Source organism: Aulonocara stuartgranti, assembly GCF_965226115.1.
Source record: "Aulonocara stuartgranti genome assembly, chromosome: 20".
Lineage (NCBI taxonomy): Eukaryota > Metazoa > Chordata > Actinopteri > Cichliformes > Cichlidae > Aulonocara > Aulonocara stuartgranti.
In genome coordinates, this window is record NC_138956.1 from 14,531,400 (window position 1) to 14,547,839 (window position 16,440).

At 39.5% G+C, this 16,440-nt stretch overlaps 2 protein-coding genes and 1 long non-coding RNA gene across 5 annotated transcripts in view; 2 read left to right on the forward strand and 1 right to left on the reverse strand.

The window, feature by feature from the left end:
• Window positions 1–16,440, reverse strand: part of LOC309697618 (uncharacterized protein) — an 88,861-nt gene that overhangs the window by 46,316 nt on the left and 26,105 nt on the right. The window contains exon 3 of one of the 2 annotated variants that reach the window (XR_014273867.1): window positions 8,704–8,792. The exons of the other annotated variant lie outside the window; for it this stretch is intronic. The gene's annotated coding sequence lies outside the window, so the exon portion shown is untranslated. Of the gene's footprint in view, window positions 1–8,703; window positions 8,793–16,440 lie in introns of those variants that run through there. 2 annotated transcript variants of the gene reach the window in all.
• LOC309697620 lies at window positions 2,020–3,917 on the forward strand. 2 transcript variants are annotated; one of them, XR_014273870.1, is made up of 4 exons: window positions 2,020–2,412; window positions 2,567–2,719; window positions 3,281–3,364; window positions 3,475–3,917. It is a non-coding gene; the product is annotated as an uncharacterized lncRNA (long non-coding RNA). The 2 variants fall into 2 exon arrangements; XR_014273869.1 differs by having other exon boundaries at window positions 3,281–3,917.
• On the forward strand, window positions 5,817–10,812 carry LOC309697616 (keratin, type I cytoskeletal 18-like). Its single transcript, XM_082519673.1, has 7 exons — window positions 5,817–6,314; window positions 8,492–8,574; window positions 8,657–8,813; window positions 8,988–9,152; window positions 9,253–9,378; window positions 9,789–10,012; window positions 10,314–10,812. The coding sequence occupies exons 1-7, from the start codon at window positions 5,901–5,903 to the stop codon at window positions 10,444–10,446; spliced, it is 1,302 nt and encodes a 433-aa protein (XP_082375799.1). The 5' UTR covers window positions 5,817–5,900; the 3' UTR covers window positions 10,447–10,812.

A 16,440-nucleotide genomic window follows, 5' to 3' on the forward strand; every position in this document is an offset into this window, starting at 1 on the left:
TTTTTCATGCATGTGTGAAAATGGAAACTCACTTCTCAGTTTATTTCTATCTCGATATACAGCTATGTTATATTAAACTGCATAGTTAGCAATTAGCATTAAGGCTTATGGATATTGGCATGGCAATCACTTTGCAGGGTTAAAAACTCTAATAGCCTACACTGAAAAAACGGGAATTGGCAGGCTTTTGAATTTGCACAAATGAATTTAGTTAATGCTACACAAGCTTTTCATGTTTCTCTTATTTACATGATTAAATAAAGTACCATTTACTTGATTATAAACAATACTGAGACTACTCATTTTTCTTGCATTGATTTAAAGTGACTAAATTAGATTACTAAAACCATTGTAATCATGTTTGACCACAACCGGAAATGATGCAATATATTCAAAGACAACAACTAAATATGATTGGATAATACGACCTAGAGTCTTATCCAATAAGACAACAACATAATTTAAGGAGAGCGCAATTGACCGCCAGATTCTGGAAGACTGTTTAGCCACATGCAACCTTTGGCACCGAGTCAGGCATACTGAGAAGGTAAGTAATTTAAATACATTTGTTTTAGTTTGGTACGTTTTCACAGAATTGTTGCAGTGCATGCTATATGAAACGTAATCTGTAATGCATCTACATGTTGTTTTTACAGTGCTAGCTAAAGTTGGTATTAGCTTTGTGGCTAAAGCTGAAAAATAGTAACAAATTGCACATAGTCGGAAGAAAGCAGCTGTTGTCGGTCAGATATGGAATTTATGCATGTGACAGAGAGCACTGACGTTTTTGATGGCTTAGCAAGTTAAAACGTCACTGAGAGAGCACAATAGTGTTTGTGTTACTGGTGCTAGTTATTATGGCTACATTGGCTAATTAGTCTGGCTGTAACCGTCAGAGTTTAAGAAGCTGGGAGCCCCACAGTGCTATACCTTAATTCTTGCTGCTGACACGCACTCAAGTTATAATAAGGATCCTGCCACCTTAGACGTGGGTTTAAGAACCTGTGCCCATAAATGCCAAGTCATCTTTCCACTTAGTCATTGTTTTAGATGAAGTGTCACTTACTTGACTATTCTATCGGTCATGCCCAAATAATACAGCAGATATCTACAAGGAGATAAGTTTGTTCAACAGACTATGTCTTATTAAGTGATGTATTGTGAATTTTCCAACATCGTCCTAACAAAAATTAGGATCTCCCCCCCCCTTTTTCTACTTTGTGTAGAACATATGTGAGCTCATTTATACATTATGTATAAATGAGGGAAAGATTGGTACTTTAAAGAAACCATTGAATCTCTTCTGGACTGGAATACCGTTTTTCAATTAAAATTAATGTTTTTTGTGATGGTGAAATTGTTACCTTTATGATTACAGAAGTCAAAACATCAGATGATGATAGCTTACCATCTAAACTCCCCATCTCTTGGCAAGTCTGAATTAGAGGTCTCAGCTGTATCGGCCTTTCTAGTGGATTTGCTTAAAGAGGAGATAGCTTAAGTCATTAGGTATATATTCCCTGACATTCTAGAGGTCAACCTTGCACAATATGTGACAATAAAGGGCATAACTTATAGAAATGGAATGGTACTGGCCCAAAGGGCAGCAGGTGGATTGCCAGAATACTGAAAAACCATATCTGCATTGTACCACAGCATATTCTACATTGTCAGAGAGCTTGGTGGCTGGTACAGAGAGCACAACAGAGCTTTTGAGCTCCGCCCAGTATCCATAAGAATATTCATTCTCGCCTCACTCTGTGAACTCCTTGATACTTATCCATTGGTTGACTATGAGATTGGATCAGTCCACATTGTGACTTTAAAAAGGCATATAGAAATAAAAGGTGTTCATATAAGTGTAATAGGTTCAGTCGCATGTATTTCATTAGATAAATTCTTTTTTTTATGTCTGATCTTTGTAACTTTGACTATTGGGTATGGATAGCTTTATGAAAACTAAACTGAAATGATTCTTTCTGAATGTCTGATATGTAATTCTTTGTTGCCTACAGAGTCCTATGGGGAGTCCTATGGTCCTAAAGACTGTTTTGGCTGATGGAACCTGTCGAAGGCTCACTCTCTAATGGAGCGCCTGAATCAACTGAGGATCTCACCGTTGAAGTCAAGAGACAGTGTTGTCTTCAGGGCAGTTTCAGACTTCAGTTTATGGATTCCTTGTTTGGGAATGAGTTTCTTAACCTTACCTCAGTTTCAGAAGTAGCAGACAAAGGGACTCTTAAAGCTATTGACATGTCAAAGCCCACAACATGGACATAAAAAAGAGTAACAGAGTTGGTGAAACTCAAGATGGAAAAGACTTTTTCATACAGAAGACATGAAGGTGTTCGTGATGCACCAATGGTGGAGGCTTTCATGGCAAGATGGCCTGCTCTATTTGATTTCCATGAGGTAAGGTTTGCCTCATACACGGTGTTCTTGTGGTATTAGCCTAAAATGGTTAAGGCACAGCCCATTGACAGCCCATTTCTTCAGCATGAGTGATTGCAGCCTTCTTCCAGGTATTAAACCTTTGAAGCTCATTCCTCTGTGCTCATGTTTTCAGATCAACGCTGAGTTTAAGAGAATTGCCACCATCCCCCCTTAAACAAAGTTCCTGGCTCAGCTGGCTCTCCACTTGGACAACCTGGTGAAGTTGGTCAACAGAAGAGGAGAGCTTGGACTAATACTGAAAAGAATTGTGGCATAAATGGATAATGTAAGTGATAAATCCTGAACATTCACTTAACATGGTAAATGGCCTGCATTTGTATAGCGCTTCACAATACATTCAGTCATTCACCCATTCACACACACTGGCGATGGCAAGCTACATTGTAGCCACAGCTGCCCTGGTGCACACTGACAGAGGCGCCACCGGGCCCTCTGACCACCACCAGTAGGCAAACACAGGGTTAGTATCTTGCCCAAGGATATTTGGCATGCAGCCAGGAGGCAGCCTGGGATCGAACCACCGACCTTCAGATTAGTGGCTGACCTGCTCTGCCACCTGAGCTACAGCCACCCATAATCCTCTTTGGATGAAACTTTATTATTGTGGAAGATTTCAAATGTTTCCATGATAAATTCTCTCATTTTGTATTTTTACATCTGCTTCTTTTTTTAACCTTCACTTTGTCAACTTATTATTAATTGCCAGTAAACCTATTATTAATTTGTGTGCCTTTACTTTAAAAACATTCATGTAAAGTACACTATTAAAACTTAAATGAAGGACAAGGGCTGAATGAAGATGCTAATTAAATACATTTCATTTCAGTGTGAAGATGTTGATGCTGAGTGTGTCAAGGGAGTGTGTATCTACATGGGTGAAGACCCTGGCATGCTTATCCGGGAGTATGTGGTATGTACTTGTCTTTTTCTTTTCTTTTTTTTTTCTTTTTTTCAGACTTTCCACAGTTTGTCATATTACTTACTTGGCATGAAATGACTAACATGGCTTCTTTTTTACAGGGCATGGAACAACGTGCCATCAGTGAGACTGTTGAAGACACCACTGTTTGAATTTATCTTCTTAAAGAGCAAGCTTCAGCAGATGAACAAGAGTTGTCCTTGCAGGCATCAGGGTGGCGAAGACTTTGGATAATGTAGCATTTGCTGTGATAATGCTATTTGGACTAATGTATGCATTAAACCTTGCCTACCCTGCGGACCTTCGCTACAACTTTGACGTTTTCCAGAAGGTTTTCATGGAACTGGATGGAGCTAAACTCTCTAAAGTTCTTGCTTTCAAAAACCATCTGTTTCATTGAGAAGTCAAAGACTGCACTTCTGCAATTCTTTGCAGTTTTTCATTTTGTGTTCAGTAACGTTATACTGCTTATGTTTTTATTGCTTTCCCCTCATGTGACTGCAATGCAGGATGATTTTTCCTTTTGGTATCATGTTCTAAGAAATTTTTACTGACGATTTTTAGCAATATGTTCTAAGTCAACCTTAATGTCCTGCTTAATGAAGATTAAAATTCATGTAGGTGTTTGGTATTAGTTATGTAACAATGTCATTTAAGGCTCAACTTAGTTGAAATCTTGTACAGGTAAATACTTGTACAGAAGCTGAAACTGTTGTCAAATAACACACAAGTTATATTTGTGTAAATCTGTTTATTCATAATAGCGTGTTGCTTTTTTTCAGGTAGTCTTAATTTAGTTTACATTTTCAATTGTGTAATTAATACAAATGTTATATGTAAGAGATGACAGGATCATCTATAAGCACTTTCTTTTATTTGCTGCTAAGGTCAGTTTTTTGTGAAATATTTGCAAATATATTCTCAAACTAACTTTTTCTTTTAGTTACTTCTGCAGGCTATCTTTAAAAATGTGTTAACAAGTTTATATGGATGTGATTTTGGACTTGTTCATGGCAGAATTGCTGCTTTCACTGCTGTTACAGTTTAATAAAGGTGAACTGTTCAGTAGCACTCAGTCTTTGCCTTTTTTGTCAATAATGATCAGTTAATATTTCAATTGAAAAAATTAAGTAGGATTTAAAACCATAATTTGTGTTGCAGGAACATAATTGCAATGTGTTTACATTACATAATATCATTGCATACCACTGGCAAATAAAAATAAGTTGGTGTTAAACATTAAAATATATTGACATTATGCAATACATTGATATTATGATAACAGATTAATATTAGTACATCAAACATGATTTTTTTAAAGTAATCTGATGTAAATAAAATACTTTGATTTGGCAAGCATTAATTACTTGAGGGAAAGTGGAAAATTAAGTCAGTCATACTTATTCATATTATGTGGGACCGATGTACACAATAAAATCAAGTAAATTGAAAGAACTTTTTTTTTCAGTGTATTAATAGCCAACACTATGACCAAATAACCCTGCATAGTAAAACCAACCAGTTTTGATTGATTATTTATTCTTGACACAGTAAACATATTGTCTGCCTTGCAAATTTGGAAGGCTTATATTATTATTAATAGTCTTACTAGTAGTATTTTAAATTCTGTGCAGTGTTTTAGCTTGTGCCTTATCAAATCCGCCTATTCTTCCTACATTTCCTGGATTATTTTTCTTTGGCGCATAATGAAGCATGCCACAGCCAACACAAGCTAATACATTGGTACCAGTCATGTTTGTGAAACTGATATCCTCAACTTGCGAGGTTGTGCGTGCGCATTTGTTTTGTAGTCATGGTGACACCTGCTGTAGTGAGATCTACCACATGGTTTCAAGTGCTTGGGCCAGGTGTTTTTTCTGCCAATAAAATAAGATTGTGTTAGTAAAACAGCGTCACAGCCATTCAAGAAAAAAAGATTAAGCTTTCAAGTTTCAGATTAGGTGTAATCTGACCCATCCAGAAGGGCTCATGTTCCTTTACCAGTATACTCCCCTCTCCCACAGTGTTTTTCATGCTCAATTTGTAACTACACTATACTTGTTTGTAATACATGTATCTTTTGGGGGGTGGGTGTTAGGTGCAATCCAATGGTGTGTAACAAATATATATTTCTATTTATTTATAGTACTGCAGGGGGCATCTATAGTAAAGAGAACATTTTTAAACAGATTTGTTGCCCCCTCTCAAAAAAAAATAAAATAAAATAGAACATGTCCAGCCTCACTGTGTCCACTGTGAGGCATATCAGGTTATCAGTTTATTTCCACACTATCAAAATGAAAATGTCAGTACACTTTTTACCTGTGAAGTGAGTGGGTGGAGGACAAAGTCTAAGCAAGAAGGTCAAAGGTAACAATTTAATATAGATAGGAGAGGAGTTTCAGGAAGAAATATTGCTTTTCAGAGTTGTATATAAGGCCTCAGACTCCACCTTCATACTCCACCCTGCTGCCACTCTCCTCGGTGCCATTTCTCACTCTGATTGATCAGCACACTTCCTTTACCAATGGAGCTTAGACGCCAGTCTTCTCAAAATTATGGTTTAAGTTCACTTGGAGGTCCCAGATCCCTACGGATGGAAACCTACGCCCACAGTGTGACTGGAGGGGCAGGCGGCCGTGGAACCAAGATTTCCAGTGCCAGCTATGGTTCGCGTGTTGGCAGCGGTTTTGGCGGAGGATACGACTACCAGTCCTTGTCCTCTGGATCGACTTCTGGCGCCATGGGCATTGGAAACGAGAAGCATGCCATGCAGTGCCTGAATGACCGCCTGGCGAACTATCTGGAGACGGTGAGGAATCTGGAGAAGGCCAATGCAGTGCTGGAGGTCAAGATCAGAGAGGCCACCGAGAATAGAGGCCCCTTGGAAGGGAGGGACTACAGCAAGTACTACGTTATCATCGAAGGCCTCAGGGCCCAGGTGAGCCAACGAAACATTTAATCTAGATGATAGTCTAGGCATCTAAGGGCTCTAGAGGGCTCTATATAAATAAATTGAAATAGAGTAATAAAATAGAGTAATAAAATTTTTCACAGAATCTGAAATGTCCTCAAAATAAATGGTCTGAAATTAGTTGATTAAGTATCCGGTCTTTAAGTCTGCCGTCATTAGCTGTGCCAGGGCCCAAACTCTGCTGCAGGTACGTAATTCACACAATCACTGCAGCATCACTGAGAGTTAAAAACTGTCTAAATTCTTTCATCTGTAATAAAATGATCAGCGTTCTGCTCTACCAGGTGTAACAATTACGTTTAACATCCAGGTATCCATGAAAACCAAATTTATGACATTTAACAGAGTTAGAAGTTAGCAGGAAGTTAGCTCGCTAGTTTCCATCTAAATATAATATACCACGTCCTGACTGAGAGATTTCCAAAACAAATTAAAATGTACAGTTTTGCTATCACTTCCTACGGAGCCCCGCAGGGCACATGGGAGAAAAAAAATGAAGACAGACTTTTGCAAGATCTCGCAAAACTTTTGCGAGATCACGCAAAACTAACTCGGGATCTCGCAAAACTTTTGCGAGATCACGCAAAACTAACTCGGGATCTCGCAAAACTTTTGCGAGATCACGCAAAACTAACTGGGGATCTCGCAAAACTGTTGCGAGATCTCGCAAAAGTTGAATTCCAACAATGGCGGCAGCTACTTAGTTATAATATTACTCTTTCTGGGTCACAAATTACACTTTTAAGATATTTTGAGGCGTGAATGTAGTTGTGTAAACGTCAGATAGCTGCTCGGTTTACAAGACATCACATATTTGCAAAAGTGCTCCGACGTTTTCGGAGATGTATGAAACTTTTGCGAGATCCCGAGTTTGTTTTGTGAGATCTTTCAAAAGTCCATCTTAATTTTTTTTCTCCCATGTCCCCTGCGGGGCTCCGTAACTTCCAACATAAATGAAGACAGAAAAGTAAACAGCAATGATGTTTGTAAGGTTAATGAAGTTGGAGTAGCTCATAGGTGTCAAACTCTGGCCCGCCTAATTACATTTGGCCCGCGAAGACATACCAAATTACTATTAGAGCTGGCCTACTGGTATTATACAGCTAATATATATATTGTTTAGTATTAAGCTTTGCTTGTTTCATATTCAGTTTTTTAGCAAAACTTGTTTGAGTCCATAAAAAGAGTAAAAATAAGATTCATTCTTATATCTGGAGGAAGATTTTTTTTTCAATAAATATTAACGTTAGCCCGCGACTTTGTTCCAGTTTTGAATTTTGGCCCACCGTGTATTTGAATTTGACACCCCTGCACTAGCTGGTATATAAGGATGTGCTACGTAATTGCTAGCGACACAGCTATGTTAGCATATTATAAACAGTGAAGCTGGAGGATGAATGCTAACTTTTTTCCACTCGATAAAAGTTAACGTGAGGGTTCCCGGTGGTTAGGGACAAATGCATTCGCATGGCATGGACCAAACTTCATTCAGGAGAACAACTGAGACAATCCATCCTCAACACGAGGTTAGTTATTAATATACTACTGCATGGGCTGGGCTGTAGTTAGATCATAAGGTTTTAAAATCTGAGCTTTAAAATGAATAGCGGTAATAAAAACCGAGAGAGGCCGACAGTGATTACCGACTGTTTTTAGGGGCTTGTTGAGATGAAATATAACAAGAAACAAAGCATTAAAACATGTTAAAACACAACAGCCTTATTAAACGCAGAGTACTTTGGGCCTGGAATCAGGTTTTATCAGGTCATCACTTAAAGACCGGATTGGTTTAGGTAGCTATGCTATACTAGTTCTCACAAATGATTCTTAAGTTGTAGTTTTCTTGCATTTCAGTTTTTTCAGAATGTTAAACGAACCCAGAACTACAACAACTACAACTCTTTTCTTGTAAATGCCACATACTATTGTTCAATCGAGTCACTGTTAACACATAAACTTTATTATTATAGTGTCCTAGATATCGCTTGAATACCTGATTTCACAACATTTATTACCTGTGGGCTCCTATCGCTAAGCAGTATCAACCATTTGCAACTCATCAAATTGAAAGTCACAGTTTGCTTTCCACCAAAACGATCTCTTCATACAGTTATGTCACCAAAAATACCATTGCTGTTTTTTAGATTCTTGGCATGACCAGGGCAAATGCCCAGTATGCTATCAGTCTTGACAACGCAAGTCTGGCTTCAGATGACTTCCGAACCAAGTGAGTGTCGAGATTTTTGTGCAAAATGAAGGTAATCTCTTCACCAGCATGAGCAGATCTAGCATTCACTCCGTCTCCATAGGTATGAGTATGAGTTGTCCATGAGGCAGACAGTGGAGGCTGATGTTTCAAGACTGAGGAAGATCCTGGATGACACCAATGTTACTCGCTTGCACCTGGAGAGTGAAATCGAGTCCCTCAAGGAGGAGTTGATCAGCCTGAAGAAGAACCACGAGAGAGTATGCAATCATTGTAAAGTTCAGCAGAGCAGTTCAAAGAGAAAAACCTATCTGATAACCCCAATACAGTACAGTGCACCTTTAAAACAAATTTTTCCTTAACCACTTAGCACAGGAAAATCCTATTAACCAAATGTTCAGGAAATCACTCCCTGACTATTTCCTCCCGAACAGGAAGTTGATGAATTGCGAGTTCAAAACGCACAGGCTGGGGTCCATGTGGATGTTGATGCACCAAAAGGACAGGACCTGGCCAGAATCATGGAGGAAATAAGAGCAAAGTATGAGAAGATAGCGCTACAGAACCAACAGGAGCTTGAAGCGTGGCATAACTCCCAGGTACAGCTAAACTAGGCTGGTGAAAAACATCTTTTTTTTTTCCTTGACTGTGAGTTGAACAGTATTTGTAAATTCTTTATGTATATAATCTTCTATTAAGATCACAGAGGTGCAGGTCAAAGTCACAGAGAGCTCAACAGCCCTGAAGGAGGCCGCAGGTGTAATGACTGAAACTAGGAGGCGGCATCAGGCACTGGAAATTGAGCTCCAGTCTGCACATAGTCTGGTAAGTCTTGGTTACGTCATTAGTTTCCCGTTCTGGGTTGAGATTTGACCCTTCCCTTAGTATAAATACTCATCATTAGGTCTTCTCATAGATTGAGCCTGGTTCACACCTGGCAGTTCCAGAGCATGACAGGCATTACAGCCAAGAAAAAAATTAAGTTGATCCTAGCTCTGTTCAAAAACAATAAATTTCACCAATCAGCACATCGAAAATTCACTAATTGCATTTTTTCACAGGTTGTCAGAAGTGCTGGTACATAATTTTGTATGCAAGTTTTTATTTCTAGGCTAAACCATGAAGCTAACTCTAGCTTTGTGTTCCTGTTTAACACATATCAATTGCCCAGACTAACCTAATGCAAGATAGCCACAAAATTTTTACAATGGTGCTTTTCCTTAATCTCTTCACAGAAAGCGTCCCTGGAGGCTGCCCTTCATGACATTGAGAGGCGTTACAATTTAGAGCTGGAAAAATACAATGAGATAATCCTGAGACTGCAGGAGGAACTGGCACAGATCCGCAGCAGCATCCAGCAAAACACGAATGAGTACGAGGCCCTCCTCAACATCAAGGTGAAGCTGGAGGCTGAGATTGCAGAGTACAGAAGGCTGCTGGATGGTGAAGGAGACTTAAAGTGAGTATTAAGGTGAAGCAGCAGAAAGTATGGATGCAACATACGCTCAATGAGACAGAAGCCTTCTTCATCTCGGGGGAGCATTTGCAAATTTGATTTAAAGCAGCCTCATGCAAACATGGAGCAGCAATGATATGGAAAGCAGATGTCACTGACCTGTGTCTATGTAATCCTATTACCATCATTTAAATTTCAACTGCTCAATTTCATCATGTCAAAGAAAAGATCACTCAAAGGTGGAAAATATATTTCTGTTCTGTCTCCGTATGACTAACCTTTTTATATTTCTTCATTTTACCAGCCTTGAAGATGCAGTTGACCTAAAGAAAATCCAAGTGGTGACGGTCACTCAGACTGTGGTGGACGGCAAAGTGGTGTCAGAGAGCAAGGAGAGCAAGGAGATCGGATCCACTGAAAATCTGACATTTAGTTAAAAACAACTGAAAGAAAAACAACTATGAAAAAAATTAAATGGCAACATTTTATTTTGATTGCTTTCTGTCAATGTCTTCAGCGTTGCTTTTAAAGGCAAAATAAGCATATCAACCATTGCTTTGACTGATATTCATAGAAACCCACTGATTAAACTGATAAGACTTATGTATTATTTCATTATTCTGTTAAATTATTAGTTCAGAGGAGCCAGTGTAGCTCAGCGGGTGAGCAGATGACAGTATGCCACATGGCTGGAGTACAGCAGCCTAGCTTTTTGTTGCCTGTTTTCTGCTTGCTTGTCTTTACTGCTCCATTGTCAAATAAAGGCAAAAATGCCCCAAAATAATCTTTAAAAAACAAATTAATAGTTCAACAGTTTAGAGAATATGTCTACTGCTTCTTTGTCAAGAGATATAATGCCTTTAACTATGTGTTAAAGGAAGCTATAACAAACTTTCAGCTTAGGTTAGCATAAAAAAACAGCCTGACCAAGCACCAGCACCTCCATACTTCACTAGGTTGACATGTTAAATCATTTATACATACATTAAACCAAAACTTTCGACTCAAATTTCAGATTAACAGGAGGTCATGTGCTGGACTACTTTTTTCCTGGGAGGAGTTACCTCTCTAAATCTCTATGGGCCTGTGCTAATGTAGCTTTATAGTAAAATATTGGTTTTAAAATATACTGACAAGCAATATTTACAATTGTGAAATTTCAAAATATATGTTCAACATACATTTGAGGGGGAAAAAAAGGTTCACTGCCATTCACATACACCAATGGCTGTCTGGCATCCAGCCATCAACTTCCCACACATCAGAGTCTGCAGGAAATTCTTTCAGCTTCTGAGAAATTCACTTTGTGACCTGCAGTTCTTTAACCTTGTCCAGTTATAGGCAGAAGGCAGCCATTCCCATGCCATGTCCAAGCAGCTCAGTGAAGTCCTCTGTCCCGGTTTATTTACATTCGCATCAGTCTAATTCCTGAAGCTGCTGTGGTACAAACTGTTCTCCTCTGGAATCAGCTGATTCACTGCATCAGTTTATGTTAACGACTTCTGGTGCGTTGCCGATAGAAATGTGAGTTGCAACAGATTTTATAATTGGTTAGGAATGTTTTTGAACTGCTGTGGTTCATTACACACAAATCACAAATCAGTGCCCCGTTCATCATCGCAATGTCACGTTTTTGCACTGCAGCATTCCACAGACGGCACCATTAATCTTCCTGCCAGATTTATATCCAGATTGCTTTCTCAACTGCAGCTGTCAACAAGGCAGAATCTTCAGATTTGTGCTAGTTGCCAGTCCCCCGAAGCTGTTGTGGTGCAAAGTGTGTGTGGCAGCATGGCTGCTGTGAGAAGCTCCTTGTGCCAGTCTTACCAACTGTTGTAAAAGTGTCCTCTCGGACAGTCTGAGCCTTTGTTAGAGGGCCTGCTAACCTCTGCAGCCAGGGAATTCATGGCCTAGCTGAAAGAAGTTTAGCAGACAAACCAGAGAGCGCTAAGGAATTCCAGAAAACCCATTGAAAATTAGGGGCTGGGAAGAGTGGGAGAAATGCACCAGACCTGCACCTCCTGTTTTCTAGCCTGCAATCCTTCAGTCGGACCCCAAGATAGCAGCAGAAAAATACACCAACAGTTCACTTTAATGAATCATGTTCACTAAAAAACAGAAAGACCTTGGACAGAATACATGAAAAATACTATTTTCACTTTGCAAACGTTAGAATTCAAATCACAAAAGCATTAATTTCATTCATTCACACTGACACTGAGATTCGTGGGAAAGGCCTTGAAGTTCAGGGTGCTGAGGCGGCACCAAGTTATCTTGTGATATTCTAACATAACTCTACAAAGTGTGTTAGTCTTGCAACTGCCAGACCCCACTGCAGAATTAACAGCCAAAACTGAACTGGTCAGAGAAAAATATATCAGGAAACATCGGAGGGGAAAAACAACCCTTTTTGGCACAACACCGGCTTACACACAGTATTTTAACACAGATGCAAAAAGGGTGCACATGTCAGGCACAAAGCACGTGAGCAAATTCATATGAAAGTAAGGAAAGTCTTTCATCTACAAAGTTAGCCAGGATCTGTTCAGCCGTGTGCAAATACTTAATTATGTATTGTCACTGCTGCATCTTATCTAATATGTATATTTTACTCAGCACAGAAGCCAAAAGTACCCTTTTCCAAAAAAGGTAGGGCTGTGAAACTGCTGCTTGATTATAATGTTAAACTATGTGGTGGCGGCTCAGAATATGCCAAAGCGTTACTTTGGTGTATGCAGGTTAAAATAGTGCAGATGCAACTTGGTGCTCAGAAGTTTAGGTGATAAACTTCCTCCTGAGGGGCACTGATGTGTTCAAAACGTCTGTGAGGACATTTAGTGAGTGATAGGTAATGGCTGATAGCTCATTTAGAAAAATGCAACATTTCTACTGGTGTCAAATATGCAACATCATGTAGTGTTTCATGTTTTAACCCCTTTATTTACTTATTTGGCTTTCACATTTTGTTTAATTTAGACAATCCTGGCTTATTTTTTTCAGTCTTGCACAAAAGGAGTAGTAAGTGATGTTTCAGTTTAACATGGAAACCAGTCTCCAGCTGGACATTAGAAAGAATTCCGGTTTAAGGAATTTCTACACTCCATACTTTCTTTACAGTCCATAGTAGGTGCCTTTTGAAACATTCTTAATAGCATTATTCTGAAGAAATCGAAGTCCTGTGGTGGAGAATGCCCAACATAACATAGCACTCCACCCTCTGGTCTAAATATGGTCACTTCCAGTTCTAGAAAGATTAAGATAGCATCGTTTATCAAATTAAAGTAGAAGCATCAGAATGTGCAGTTCACAAATAGGTGGCATAATCAGTGGCTACAACCTTGCTGTGTCGTTTGGAGGTGGGCGTGCACGAAGTTAAAGCATAGGTTCGCATGTAAAAGCACGATATTAAAAAACACTACTGAAGTCTGATGACCCTCAGCTGATCTTTAGAAGGCACTTTTTCACAGGAAGAGTAACAGTCCAATAAAACAAACCGAATACAGTAACACTAGAATTGTATTTACGGCATGTCAGTATTCTATTTTGACAGGTTCGAGTTTATAACTTTCCTTCCAAAAGCAATAAAATGCAATATGAAACTTGTTTCACAAGACAGACAAAAATGTTACACATCACTATAGCTGACCAAAGAAGACACATACTCCAGTCTATATAGGTGGTGATACTGAGATGTTGCAAACACAGAAAAATGTGATTAAGGTGTACATGTTTGAGACAGACACTGTGTTGCAGTCACATTGCATCATACACAGTGTAGAAATTTATGAACTCCTGCTTCTCCTTCAAGTTTTTCAAATGAACAAAAAAAGGACTTGAAAAGGTTATCAGCAGCTATTAAGAGTTAAGATAAACAGTTTATGCTGGCACGCAGGACTTCATTCAGGACTTACACCAGGCTGTATGAGTCACTTACAACAGGTCAGCAAAAAGTTCAGCCTCTTCTCTTTTTTCGCAGTACAACAGTTAGCAGGATTAACATGGACAGGGTATAAATCAGCTCCTGCTTTTACACACAAACACACATTCTTGGTGTTTCTCTCTACCCTGCACATCTGTGGGGTGTGCCGAGTGTGAGTCAGCCAGTCATCCACTGCTCCCAGTTTGCTGAGCCTCCTCCCACTGGGAGCTAAAGATGGGGGAGAAATGAGGGACCGTGGTGGAAAAAAGGAAAGGGTGTGTCTGAGTGAGCCTGTGCAGAGGGAAAAAAAATGGAAGACCTGAAAACAGTAGGACTACAGTAATGGATCGTCCATGCAAGATCCAGAGAGCAGATTGGCCACAGGATAATCAAACTTCCTCTAACCCTCCAAACCACGGTCAGTAAGCAGATTAGGTAATAAGCTAAGATCATTTTAATTTCTGTCTTTCTACTCTTGCGAACTGCCTGTGTGCAAATGTATTTTGCGAGATCGAGGCCAAGTTCTACAGAGAGGTGACAGAAAAGACTAGCCAGGGGAGTGTGGGATTGTGGGAAAAGAAAAGCGATTATGAGGAATAAGGAGTGAAGGTTAAAATGAGTGATAGGTAAAAAGTGAGAAAAGAGGAGTGTGGGAGAGCTGAGGCTAAGGGGGAGGTGCAAAGGGCAGGTTAAGTAAGAACAAAACTGGGAGGTAAGCCAAGATCCAAGCTCCATTTACTCTCCCCCACTTTCATTTTCCAGTCCTTATTGTGGGGGGAGTGGACTCGAGCTGGAAACCCAAGGCTCGCCTCCCAAACTGGAGAGCAGAATTGGCTGAACTTGTTTAGTGACTCATTTGTCTGGTTTCCATGGAAACTAACCAAAAGAACTTGGTGACCAGAAAGTTGGAAGCTGTACACCCAAAGGAGTAAGATGATTGCCGCCTATCCGCTGCTAAAAATACAGCGGTGAGGCTCTCTGGTGGGGATGAATCCAGCCTGAAGCAGCTCCTCCAGAGAAACGCTATATAGCTGAGTTCATCAAGTTTTTTTTCACTCAGATCTTGTTATCTCAGGTTCCATTAACCTCGGCATTCCTTAAATGAGTAACCAACTCACATTCCAGAGGAAGGGGTAAATGATTGCGGGCCGTCGCTGTTCTGAGATTAAAGTTAGTATTGTTTCAAAGAGGATAAACTAAAATACATTTGGCTCTTGTATTGCCAGAGTGTATCTGGAGGAAAATGAGACAAAAGAACTTTGAATGAATTCTGTGAAAACAGACATTTTCATTTTTCCCTCAACAAAAATCAGTGATAAGCAAACAGCAGGTCACAAGTTAAAGGTGTAAATATACCATGTGAATTTTTAAGCAGCCCTCGGTGGTGAGCGGGAGCTATTAAAGGGTCTCACTGTGGCCACAGACCCAGCTCCACCCAAACTTTTCACTCCAACCTCGCTCACACACCCTCCCTGCCACAACCTCCATGGTGGCCCGTAGTTTTATAGTGTGAGTGACAGAACGTACCATTCTACATTTTCACCATAGACATGAATAAACGCCTCACCGAGAAGTTACACAAACTATTGTATCCTGTTCCAACCACTCACTGGTTAGACACACATGAATATGACATTTCAGGGCCAAGAAATAAGACTTATCTACTTGAGGGGGTTGATATGAGTAACTTTTTGTTCTGCCAAAACACACACACTAGCTAAGAGTTTGAGTTTTTCTTTCACCCTGCTGCACAGACCAGAAATGGCCTACTAAAGGTTCCAGTAAGTTCCTGATAATCACCAACCACTAGTTACAATTTTATTGTTAGTATTCAATTTATTAACAGAAAGGTAATAAAAATAGCAGTAGAGATCTCTGAGTGCTTTGTGGGGTTTTCTGTTTCTTTGTTTCTTTGTTTTTTTGTCATGTGAAAGGACAAATTACTTAATTTCTTTATTTCTTTCACTGTCTGAGCCCAGTGAAACCTGACGGGTTTCTTTGGTGTAATAAATGGTCATAAACTCTGTCGTCGCTAATTAATGCCGATGTATCAGGATATCTGCTGTAAAACAGGTTATTGGGGATGTTTGTACTTTAACCTATAACGAAACTAAAATAAAGACTGAAAGCTTATCAATATCTTCTCCAAGTGCTGTCACTCACTGGCTTCACCTGGTAGTATTAGTTATACAGAATGGCAAATAAACTGTATTTCCACCATGGGAAAAGGAAGTAGGCCACTGTTGTTGTGATTTGGCGCTGTATAAATAAAACTGAATTGAATTTGATACCAAACCATGACTTATTTTATATGTATGCACACTGTCTCCTAGTAGCTTTCCATCTTTTTGCTAGCAAATGTCATGGCACTGCTGTGTGGCAAGCTGGGAGCAGGACTCACAAGATTGGACTCAAAAAACAGAAAGATTTAACAAAATATAATGAAAGAGCAGAACAGGTGTGAATTGGCTAGAAGCTAGACGTGGCCAAATAGCCAGCAGCACACACAACA

What these genes read in the sequence shown, in the direction of transcription:
- LOC309697616 (XM_082519673.1), top strand. Translation starts at nt 5,901, where the DNA reads ATGGAGCTTAGACGCCAGTCTTCTCAAAATTATGGTTTAAGTTCACTT. An exon ending in TCGAAGGCCTCAGGGCCCAG is followed by an intron (nt 6,315 to 8,491) that starts GTGAGCCAACGA and finishes GCTGTTTTTTAG; the next exon opens with ATTCTTGGCATGACCAGGGC. An exon ending in GATGGTGAAGGAGACTTAAA is followed by an intron (nt 10,013 to 10,313) that starts GTGAGTATTAAG and finishes TCATTTTACCAG; the next exon opens with CCTTGAAGATGCAGTTGACC.